The 12734-nt window shown below is 38.4% G+C and overlaps 1 protein-coding gene across 6 annotated transcripts in view; it reads left to right on the top strand.

The window, feature by feature from the left end:
- depdc5 (DEP domain containing 5, GATOR1 subcomplex subunit) overlaps positions 1-12734 on the top strand; it is a 93795-nt gene that overhangs the window by 51131 nt on the left and 29930 nt on the right. For 3 of the 6 annotated variants that reach the window (XM_051921245.1, XM_028824386.2, XM_028824389.2), the window contains exons 27-35: positions 2353-2536; positions 2922-3082; positions 5637-5757; positions 5962-6129; positions 7452-7671; positions 9421-9554; positions 9755-9854; positions 10205-10267; positions 10677-10855. In XM_051921245.1, coding sequence (XP_051777205.1) covers positions 2353-2536; positions 2922-3082; positions 5637-5757; positions 5962-6129; positions 7452-7671; positions 9421-9554; positions 9755-9854; positions 10205-10267; positions 10677-10855 — 1330 coding nt within the window. The other 3 variants (XM_028824388.2, XM_051921246.1, XM_028824390.2) reach the window with 3 other exon arrangements.

Consider the following 12734-nt stretch of genomic DNA (forward strand, 5'->3'; position numbering starts at 1 on the left):
AGATTACAAAATGCAAGCTTTTGAGGCAACTCAGGCCTCTTCTTCAGGCACAATGTAATCACTACAATCATTACATCTTGCCTGAAGAAGGGGCCTGAGTTGCCTCGAAAGCTTGCATATTGTAATCTTTTTAGTTAGCTAATAAAAGGTGTCATTTTGCTTGACTTTTCTCTACATTCATAATGGCTAACACGGTACAACACCCTAGTACTACTAAAAAAACTAAAAATATCATAAAAGAAAGCAGGCTGTTTACAAAAATAAAGTGTCACAATGCACAATAAATAGAACTTTCTTTTCATGCTGGCTACAGGTGGCATTATAAAGGGGAAAACAGAGCCTGCTGAGCTGGGGGAATTTTCCTGTAGCCCAGGAAGCTGGGATGTCTCTCTTTCCGGGTCTAAGGTCATGATTTTATTGCATCTTTTGTGGTAACAGATTAACTCCGTTACACTATAAAGAATTTATAGGGTGCCTTTTTTATAGGCCATGTGATGTTATATTTGCTTGTTTTTACTAAAGTATGTGCAATAAGAACATATGAAATGTGACAAGAGAGAGTTGACCATTCAGTCCATGAAGCTTGTTTGTTTAGGTCAGGGATTCCCAAACTCGGTCCTGGGGATCCACTGTGGCTGCAGGTCCCCCCCACCCCCAACCAGATTCATAATTCGTGACGACAACTAATAACACTGATCAAATTTAATTAGTTGGTATTTTTTCCCCTTATTCTACATTCAGGAAAGCACACCATGATTTTCACAATTATAAGACATTTAGAAATATTTCTATTTTTGCTATAGGTTTAATAAATGCTTTACTCTCCTTTGTTGATTTCATTATATTTCAGCCTTTCTCTGTGCAGTTTGCTTCCTTCATTGTGTGTTAATAATGACAATTAAAAACGAGCATAGCAGACACCCAGGCAAACACTGAATCATGAACGGCTGCAACTACTTTAGTGTCGGCCCCACTAATTAGTAAATAATTAATTAAACAATTAGAACATCTGGAAAAGTAGACTGGAAATCAAGATGAAAATGTTAAAAAGAAAGAAAAATAAATTTTCCCATATAACTGCTTAGTACATTTTAATGTACTTTTTGGTTTTAAAAAAAAAACAAAAAAAAAACTTAGTTTTCTAACTTCTATATTGTACCCAAAACATAGAATCTGGGAAATAATAGTTCACTTAATTATTCCAGGAGTCCAATTAAAAACAGAAGCTGATTGGAACAAAAAACCTGCAGCTACAGCAGGTCCCCAGGACCAAGTTTGGGAATCCTTAGTTTAGGTAATAGAAAAGCTGTCCAAGTATCTCATCCAGGTGGTACTTAAAGGTTTTCAAAGTTTCTGTGTCAACTACAGGTCTTGGTATTTTGTTCCTGATTCTCACAACTCTTTGTGGACCGAATTGCTTCCTGGCTTCAGTCCTAAATTTATCTCCCCTTAAAAATATGCCAGAAACATAAGTGAACCTCCTAGTTATAACACGTCTAGCACTCTGTACAGCTATTACACAATGCTCAAAATGAACCCTTGCGGAACTATATATTGTAAGCACCTGATGAAAGCTGTTTCTTAGCCTTTGTTAATTGTGTGTTGCATTACAGAGCTTATGTCCAAAGCAAGCACACAAGGCATCCTTGCAAGCCTGCTGCCAACATATGTCCAAAGCAAGCACACAAGGCATCCTTGCAAGCCTGCTGCCAACATTTTTGGAAATTATCAGTTTGTAGACAAGTGCGAATATGGTTTCCAGCCTGCAAAGATGATGTTCATTTTCAGACCTTATTTTTGTACCTTTGTGTTTTCTTCACCAGTGTAATGTTAGACTGATAGTCATAGTGTGTTCTTTAAACAGTCTTTGTTGTGACTGTTGTCTTCAGTCTCCTCCTCTATTAAAGCTGGTTCTCCTTTATTTCTCTATCCCCTCGCCCCCTTCTTTACCTCCTTGGCTACGATTTGGCACTCCTGCTGTTGGCTGCTTCATGAAATGCAGAATTCAAGTTGAATAATCTGATGTAATCTTCTCGTAATCTTTCACCGCCCCATAGAAATGAAAAGCACTTCCTCTGTTTAATGCATGCTGGACTGATTAATGCTATAGTTGGATGGATGTTCACTTTTTTGTAATTAAGCGCATGTTTAATGTTTGATCGCGCATGTTTAGTAGGAATGGCATTGCCATAGCATCTAATTTAACCATCTAATGACACAGCTTTCCCCTTCTCTTTCTCTGTCTTGCCTCTATCCTTTTGAAACCTCCCAATTTTTTTGCCCACGTTTTTACCTGATCTTTGCCTGTCTCCTGCTCTGGAACATCCATCTCACCGTGCCTTACCTCTGAAGTTTTGACGCTGTCTGCTCCCCCCATAGTGCCAAGTTTCTGTTGCACAGTGGGAGTGGACTGGAAGTCCCTTACTACTCCAGCCTGTCTTCCGTTGACTACCGATTACTTCCCAGATAAACAGAGCTTGCAGAATGATTACACAGAGGGCAACTACAACCTTCTGCCAGAGGCAGACTTAGACAGGTATGTTTTGTATACCAGCTTATTTTTTCATTCTGCTCTGAGGAATACTGCTCAGGAACTAGCTGTCTGATTCATGTGAAGATTTAGATGCTGAAAATAAAAATGCAATTCATTTTAAGTATTTTTTATTCCCAGTGCATAAGTTGTGATGAGCTTTAAGTCTGCACAGTGTACTGTGTTCTGCATGTACAAAATGGATATAATTTCTTGCTTCTTGTGCCCTTATTTCTTCATTCTTGGTGTATATACAGAACTGAATCCTAAGTGGCGATTGATTGCTTTCCTCTTCCCAAAAACTCTTGTCTGGAGAAAGTGAAGCCACTGGCAGCATTGCAAAGTGTAATTAGTCACATACTGCTTAATAATCTGTGTTTGGGTTTTACAGGAGGGATGAAGAAGGGGCTCAGATGACAGCTCAGCAAGTCTTTGAGGAGTTTATTTGCCAGCGTCTCATGCAAGGTTATCAGATTATTGTGCAGCCAAAGAATAAGAAGTCGGTACTTTCTGGGCAGCCACCCTTGAGTAGCAGCCCACTTTACTCTCGAGGTATTCTTCACTATTCTATAAATCATTTCATTTTCTTGTCATTGGAACAGTGCTTTTGTAATTTTTGGATCTGACATTTTACTGGGAAGCGTGAAGATACAGATTTAACACCCCAGAAAAAAAATTTATATATATATATATATATATATAATATATATAATATACCGTGGCTGATCGTTTCTGTCAGGGATTTTAAATCGCCAATAGCTCGCAAACCATTTGAACTATTGACCTGAAATTTGGTACACATATACTACGTGACGTCTACTATCCGCTTTCGGGGTGATGATTGACCTCCAAGGTTATTCCTCTTTTTATTTTTAATTTTATTGTAGAATCAATTCTCGGCTGGGCGGCCGTGCAGCACATGCATACAGGTGCCATTCTCATCCCTAGCACCTTTGCCGTCACTTCCCCTACCTCTTCATATCTTAAGTCATTCTTGAGGCAAATTGAAGACTTACTGTAAGTGCCGGCTTAGGTGAAAAATGAAAGAAAACGTACTAAGTAATTGCAACACAAACACTGACTTAATCAGTTTTAATGCAAAAAGATCCCGACGAAAGAAGAGAAGTCTGCCGCTAGGGTGGAGAAAAGAACAGCTGCTCAAGAAGCAGCAAGTGCATCAACATCATAATAAATGAATGCTAAACGTACAGAGAAAGTATAAAAACTATGAATGCTCAAGTCAAGTGTATTCACTGCAGGTTATCTTACAGTGCTCCTTTACTGGGGATTTGTTCCTGCCTTGTGCCCTATGTTGGCTGGGATTGGCTCCAGCAGACCCCAGTGACCCTGTGTTAGGATATAGCAGGTTGGATAATGTTTGTCATCCGACAAACGCTTCAGAGCCTTTCCTGTATGGACCTCGCGGTTCAGAAACAATTTCATCCCAAGAACTATAAAACGCACTCAATCAGTCCATCAAGTGCTCCTTGTAGAACTGTTTGTACTTACAAGTACAATTACCTCACTGTAAATTTGCGATACAATTATAATATTGCACAACCTGCGCCACTTTATAAAGCGTGTATTTACAAATGATGACAATATCATTTTTAAGATGAAATACAGCAAAATATGTTTATTACATTATACAGATAAAATGTTAACCTCATTTAAATAATCTATATTGTTAATAATTAAACATGGTGTCGCAGCGCTAGCGACGAGCTGGTGCCCCGATTATTCCTGCCTCGTGCTGTATTCTTGCTGGGGCTGGCGCAACACTGGAAAGATAGATGGATAGAATAATTAAACATGTACTACGAAGATATTTCAATGTTCCTTAAAAGTTTTGAAGAATCATCGTTCTAAGCTTACAGATGGCTTAACATCTATTACAGAGCTGATTGTGTGGTGATTGGTTACTTGGAGAAAGAAAAGGAAGGACAGGAATTGGGGGTTAGTACGTTTGAAATAGACAGTACTGCCACAATAAATTATTTCATTGAAGGTCGCGCACTGTGCAGCAAGCATCTTGAGGGAGGCAGGAACAATCTGTGGACAAGGCGCCTGCTCGTCACTATTTTTGCGCCACCGTGTTCTGATGTTTAATAACATGCTTTAATTCCTATCATCATGAAAATGATATCAAGTATACATCTCAGTATTTTAACTTTTCAGAGAGCTGTAATATCATGAATGTAATGGATTGTGTGTCCTGTCGGAGGAAGAGAAAGCCTGTTTAAGAAGCACATAGTGATTCACACACACAGAGCACATAGAAGAACACATAAAAAACAAAGCATTTAACGTGCTACTTTAGTTACGATGGTATTTGAGAAACTAGTAAATCAAACGATTTAAAGATGAAGTTTATGATGTTCTACTTTAATGACAAAATAAACTACGTAATTGAAGTGGAAATTTCAAGATTAAAGTTGGCATTTCGAAGTTTATTCTCACTGTGTCCCTTTTTTTTTTTTTTTTTGTCCTCTGTACCCTAATAAGCTTTCATATGACACTCGGACAGTGGGCTACGACTCCCCTTTTCGCAGCAACTTTGATATGTGACTGCTTCTTTTTTATTTTGGGCACTGTGCATCTTTGTGAACTTGAGCTTTCGAGTTTCTCCGACACTCTGTCACTCGATCAACTTCCTTTTGTTGATTATATCACTGTTTAAACCAACAAATAGTAAATTTTTCCTTGCCTCCACTTGGTAATTGCTGAAATTCTTCTATTTTCCCCCGTGCTTTTGCCATTGACTTTTCACAGAAGGCTGAGCTTAAGGGCTATTTTATATTGATTTGCTTATTCAAAGAGGCATAATTCTGGGGGAGTTGGGGCGGGACAGCAGGAGCGTGCATGTGCGTCATGCTGACCGGGATTTATGTAACGGAAGAACATGGAAGTTGGCGTTCACACAGATTTATGCATCTGGATTTTTTTTGTGCATATGAACATTTCCGCTTTTGTCTGTATGCCTTGTTATAGTGTGAATTCTACGCACACCATTATGCATGATGCCCCAGGTCTGTATTCTTTCTGACTAGATTTTGCTATTTTTGCACTGCATATAATCCTACCAATACCCTCATTTTCTATTCAGGGCTGGTTTCCAGGAACAAACCTGAAGAAGATGAAGATCAGTACTGGCTAAGTATGGGACGCACATTCCATAAGGTCTGTCTGAAGGACAAGATCATCACTGTCACTCGTTACCTTCCAAAGTGAGTTTAAGAGACTACTTTCCTGGCTTAGACTCAGGAATAAATATCTGTCTGACAAGACACCTCATTCCAAAATTCTCTGCTTAGGGCAGACATTAATTCCCTATAAGATTTCTAACCTTACCTTTGAAAGTTACATCATCACAGGTTTGCTCAGGACAAGGAGGAGGCTCATTTTCTTCATAATCTTGTTACATTCTTTAGATATCCATACGAGTCTGCTCAGATTCAGTATAGCTACAGTCTTTGTCCATCACATGTGAATGCTGAATTTCTTTCCTGCTGGGTGGAGTTTTCACATGAGCGTCTGGAAGATTATAAGTGGAACTACCTGGACCAGTACATCTGCTCTGCTGGCTCTGAGGATTTCAGGTGAGGATTTAGTAGTCCAGAAAGCCAGTGGGGCAGGTTTTACATTGAAGTACATGACTGGCCATGGAGTGATATCTTCATAGGGCTGGCCATCAGACTGAGTTTGGAACATTGGTATAATTGAGTATTACAATGTTTTTTCATCAAAATATATCATTGATGTCCTGAATACAAGTTTCTAGATTTTTCTTTGTCCATTTTTGTGCCACATATACATATGGGAATTTGTCTGCTGCAGTGTTAACGTTTATAGTTTGCCATATATTGGTCATACAGCTACTACTATATTAGTGTTTTTTTCCCTTTGCCAAAGAAGGCATAACACAAATTTAGCTCTCCTACAAGGTTTTCCATACTGAATGTTCTGTGCATGTTTATTTTGGTTTTCACAGTGTTACCACAAGAAGTCAGGCAAAATTACACCTTTCATTGCTTAACTGAAAAGATTACAATATGCAAGCTCTCAAGCCAACATAGGCCCCTTCTTCAATGATTACAAGTTGCCTGAAGAAGGGGCCTTAGCTGCCTCGAGGGCTTGCAAATTGTAATCTTTTCAGTTAGGCAATGAAAGGTGTCATTTTGCCTGACTTCTCAATGCATCCATTATGGCTAACATGGTACAGCATCCTAATACTACAAACAGTGTTACCACAAAAAAGATCTTAATATAAGATACTGTATGCAGTATACCACCATTGTTGTATTAAATTCAAGTATTCTAGTTCACTGTAAGTTAGGCTTGTTGTTTCAACAAATTAATTTGAAGGCTAATTGGTAAGGAATGTGGAATTTATATAATCTTATCTATCAAAAATGAAGACAGTGAAGCAAGAAACCTCAGGTGAGACTGCTCCACGCAGATTTCTTTACCTCATGATTAATTAAAGCAGCACTTTTTACTCAGTATTTCAGAATCAAATAGTATTCGGTGTGTTTTGCTTGTATGAAAATCAAATAATTTACTAAGAAAACAGCCATTTAATTGTGTGTGTGTGCATCTCTTATGGTGACCTAAGTATATGTAGCTCAATGAATTTTAAATGTACATTTGTATGCTGTATATAAAAGTGATGTTTTGAATATGAAGTATTGTAATGTCTTTTATTCTGTTCTGTCTGCATCCTTACAGTCTTAATGTCTCAGCAGGGATTTTGATTTTAGCTTTAACATTGAATCTTGCATTTCGATTCTTTGCAGTTTTACCTTTTTGGCTGTCTGTTGACTGTCTAAGGATGTGGGCTGAGCTCGTAAGTGGCCTCCCAGCTAAATGGGGGCTGTGGAACTGTCCAAAGTCTCCTAACTAACACATCTTTCATTTACAGCCTTATTGATTCTCTGAAGTTTTGGCGAACTCGTTTCCTACTACTGCCTGCCTGTATCACTGCTACTAAGAGAATCATGGAGGGTGAGGCACACTGTGACATATATGGTGAAAAGATGCGCAATGATGAAGAAGAGTGGCAGTTGCTTGATGGCTTCATTCGCTTTGTAGAAGGCCTGAATCGCATTCGCAGACGACATCGTTCTGATAGGTTGATCCGAGTGAGTCTAGCAATTAACAAAAAGATCGCAATACTATTTTTATGTTTTGCTCTAAGATATTTATTCTTCATTTCCAGTTACAAGTGTTACTACATGGTCAAACTGCAAACTATTTTGTATTAAAAAGATATATATATCTTCATTATTGCTCCAGCTATGTTAGGGTTCTATATTTAGACTGATCTGTATTAACGTATTGAGGCACATAACAATCAAAACTTAACCTGTAGGTAATAGTAGATACTAATAGTATTTCTTGCTAAACCAAGCCAATGAATTAACAATCACAATTGGATTTGACTCTACATATTTTCATTAACATTTTTTTAATTGTTATATGATTCACATTTCATCTCGTACTGAGTAATTTCATTAACATTTCATTAACAAGTTCACACATTGAACTGACCAGCTTAATTAAAGACTAGAAGTACTCATATTTGTTAACTAGCTCTTATTACTTATCACATGTTGGTAAAAAAGTTCATTGCTTATCATACTTCATGTAACACACTTTACAGAAGAAAAGAATACTGGTGGACTTATCCTACCTTTATGTATTAACACAGACTCTGTCATGAATGGTGCTTTTTTAAAATTAATTAATCGTTGAACTGTAATCAGTATTAATATTTCTCTTTATAATGAAGATGTGTCTCACGGATGAACAGTTTATTGTACTTTTCACACAGCTTAATATATGGCTATCTTTGACTGCTTTTTACCACTAAGAGGGTTTCAGAAGATATAAAGAGAGTTTGGATGGTGCCATTGCTCTGGTTTAGTTTCTTTGGGCCTCTGCAGTAGCCACCATACTCCTCTAGTGCTATGTAGTGTTGATTTACAGTATTATGGTTTTGATTTGTTTGCCTTTTGTTTGATTTTTCTCTAGTGATTTTAATAATTGTATCTGTTCCTGTCTGCCTTGAATTCTAATATCCTTGCCTGTCTTTTGAATTACTGTTTAAAGTTTTTAGTAAAAAGGTGTTCATGGCTTTTAACTTCAGCTTATCCAGATAAGCATCTCATCATAGGTTCATGCTGCCAGCTCGTTTACCGAGTTGTGTGGTGCTGTGTTCTTGGGGCCTGGCTTTTTTGCACAACCAATTTACACATTTTTGTACAGGGCCCAAACCACAAATAACAAAGGCTGAAATTCAGATTTTTTAATCATGTTTTTTGGTAATATGTATAGGATGATGAATCCAATGTATGATGATAGCTTTTGTGAAGGTGGTCCTTTTAGGAAAGTGGCGAGTGGTCAAATGATGTGGGGAGAAGGTTTTATAAAAAGCAAAGTGATGGGATTCTGTGGCATGATGCATAGGTAATTCTACTGTACTGTAATCTGCCTGGCTAGGGTTAAATACACCTTTTATCAGGCCTTCATTTTATATGCCCACTAACGTGATTGTGTGAACCTGATTTCCCGTTGTCTCCTTTTATAATGCATGCATGCTAGTCTTAAAAGCGGTGAATCTGGATGGGGAAGCCACCGACCTTTTTTTTTTTTTTTTTTTTTTTTTTTTTATATATATTTAAAACAGATGAACTCTAATTGATTCTTCAGTTGTGTGAGTTTTATTCACGCAGAGGTGGTGTTTTACTCTTTAATCACAGTATAGGCATACTTGGCTGTGGACAGTTTTTATTTTTTGTTTTGCCATAAAATGCTGCTCCTTCACTACTAGTATTTGTGAGAGTGTACTTCTCCCTACAATTATGATCATAGAAGCATATTGTTTCCAGAAAGGAGGTCCGGTCAAAGGGCTACAGGTGACAGGCTCGATTTCTTCATACCCTTCTGAGCCCACTGGTCCACCACTTGCAAAAAAGGGTACGTCTGCTTTGTCTGCACTGCTGGAAATGGAGGCCAATCAGAAGTAAGTTATTCTGCTTCTTTTCTGTGCTATGTACCATTTTAAAGGATATGATTATTCACTTTGAAATACTTAAGGTCTAGGAGTACACTGTAATTATTGGCTAAGATGGGCATTGTTTTATTAAGAGTAATTTTTTGGTAGAATGTTTGTATCATTTAGGAATGGAGCTGAAATATATTTGCCTCTTTTACTCTGCTTAGAAACATTGAAGAACAGCAGGCCACAGTCCAGGCTGTGAAGAATGCAACCCAACTTAGTGGTGAGGCCATGACCCCCGTTTACATGGACAGCCCCAGGAAGGTAACCATGGGTCTTAGTTTATATTCCACTTTTCCTGGTGCTATGGTATTTTCTTCAAATTAACTTCTACATTTTGTTAATTTGTGTGTCCTAATTCTGCACCCTACTGTTTTTCTCAGTCAAATAATTTCTTGGCTTCCAGACATGTTAGAACATGGGTTTCCGGAGATTCATTGCCTTGATATGTTGTATTTAGTCATGTGCTTTCTCTTCACATGCTCATGTTGGCTCTGCTGCTCCCATCTGTGGTCCTCATGCATTGGCTGTGGCCCATCCCTGGTGGCAAATGTCCTTGCTCTTGTTCTTGTGCTCTGACTGTGTTTCTGCTCCTGCTGCAATGCACCACTCAGGATGGGGCTGTCTTTCTGGAGTTTGTCCGCAGTCCTCGCAGTTCGTCTCTCTACCATCCTCAGGTTAGTCCACATGTGACGGTGTTTTCCCCCCTCCTTTATTTTCTGCTTTGCATTCCCTGTTTGTTGGTCTTCCTGATGGTCAGCTGTCAGTGTTGTCTTGATAATTTCTTGGCAGCTTAATATGTGGGTTGAGTCTTATTTATCTCTATGTTACACTTACACAATGAAGGGATCTGTGGCTCTTCCTATAAAAATGGCAGGTGGCCAAAGTGCCTCTACAGCAAATGGAGTTCGACTTAGAATCCTGCAGTTTCATTGCTCAGCTCTTCTGTTTCATAGCTGTCGAACTCTTTTTCCTCCCTTCACAAAAGGGGAAGAAGTTGGGTTCTCCATAGGAGTGTTACTCACTATGTTCAAGAAATGTCAACGATTTTGCATTTATACTAGAAAGCTAGTATTCTCACTGCAGATCCCTATGGAGCAGCCTGCAACAGTTCTTGCCCTGGAGAGTGGAACTATGGATCGAGGAGGTCAAGTCCCTTCTGGGGAGAGGAACAATACTGTGCTAATGGCCCAACCATCTGCCTCCGTTGTCTCACAGAACACTGCAGAACCAGCTTCAACATGGTCATCCATCTCAGATGCCAGGTAGATAAACAAAGTTTTGCTGTTTAGGTTAGAAGTCTGCATTCTTTTTAGGACTTGTGTTTTGGTGTCATTTAAATTGGTTATACCAACATTAGCTTTGTTACAGATGCTAGAAGGTTTTCTTCAAGAAATTCCACTTTTTCTTACTTTCCTAACAATACAGTTACAGTATTTGGCATTTGAGAATTGTGTTGTTCTGGTATAGCACTAGAGACTTCCCAACATTGTGAAACCCCAAACCCACCCCAGATTTAAGGCTGGAACTGGACCATACCAAAACCTCTAATAGTGCTTACTGCCGTAAGCAAAAATGTGTCCAAGTGTTTCAACCTAAAATTAAGCCAAGACTAAGAATTCCTTTACTCTTCAATTTTGTGTTTGAAACTTTTCAAATGTAAATTTTTCTTATAACAACAAATGTCTAGGCTTGACAAGAAAGCACAGTTTTCTGTTTGTACTTGAGTGTTTTATAAATGAGCAACAAGGCTGTACTAATGCAATGCACATCTTTGTAAAATTACATTGGATTTTGAAATCTGCAGGCAATAAAGCAGAGTTATTCAGAATGTATGCCTGTGCAAATTAACAATACACTAATATGTATAAATCTGTTTTAAATGTTACACAAACTGTGATATCTTCTTTTTAGGTGGTTGGGGGATCTGGTTCGTAGTTGGAGTTAGTATGCATTTACTTTGATCTTCACGTCCCTCCAGTACGACATAGCATTTACTTTTTTATTTTTCCTCATGGTTTTTTTTTTTTTTTTTTTACATTAGAACACTGTAGACGAGAACAGGCCATCCAGCCCAACAAAACTTGCCAGTCCTATCCACTTATTTCTTCCAAAAAAAACATCAAGTCAAGGTTTGAAAGTCCCCAACGTCTTACTGTCTACCACACTACTTGGTAGCTTATTCCAAGTGTCTATAGTTCTTTGTGTAAAGAAAAACGTCCTAATGTTGGTGCAAAATTTACCCTTAACAAGTTTCCAACTGTGTCCCTGTGTTCTTGATGAACTCATTTTAAAATTACAGTCTCGATCCACTGGACTAATTCCCTTCATCATTTTAAACACTTCAATCATGTCACCTCTTAATCTTCTTTTGCTTAAACTGAAAAGGCTCAGCTCTTTTAATCTTTCCTCATAATTCAACCCCTGTAGCCCTGGAATCAGCCTAGTCGCTCTTCTCTGGACCTTTCTTGTGCTGCTATGTCCTTTTTGTAGCCTGGAGACCAAAACTGCACACAGTACTCCAGATGAAGCCTCACCAGTGCATTATAAAGATTGAGCATAACCTCCTTGGACTTGTACTCCGCACATCGTGCTATATAACCTAACATTCTGTTAGCCTTCTTAATGGCTTCTGAACACTGTCGGGAAGTCGATAGCTTAGAGTCTACAATGACTCGTAAATCCTTCTCATAAGGTGTACTCACGATTTTCCGACTGCCCATTGTGTACTCAAACCTAACATTTTTACTTCCTATGTGTAATACTTTACATTTACTGACATTAAATTTCATCTGCCACATATCTGCCCAAGCCTGTATGCTATCCAAGTCCTTCTGTAATGATATAACGGATTCCAGATTATCAGCTAATCCACCTATCTTGGTATCCTCTGCAAACTTAACCAGCTTGTTACTTATAATAATAATAATAATAATTCATTACATTTATATAGTGCTTTTCTCAGTACTCAAAGCGCTATCCACACAGGGAGGAACCGGGAAGCGAACCCACAACCTTCCACAGTCTCCTTACTGCAAAGCAGCAGCACTACCACTGCGCCACCTGTATTCCTATCTAAATCATTATATATATTAAAAATAGCAGCGGCCCTAGCACTGACCCTTGTGGAACACCACTCTTAAC

This window comes from Erpetoichthys calabaricus, chromosome 18 (assembly GCF_900747795.2).
Source record: "Erpetoichthys calabaricus chromosome 18, fErpCal1.3, whole genome shotgun sequence".
Lineage (NCBI taxonomy): Eukaryota > Metazoa > Chordata > Cladistia > Polypteriformes > Polypteridae > Erpetoichthys > Erpetoichthys calabaricus.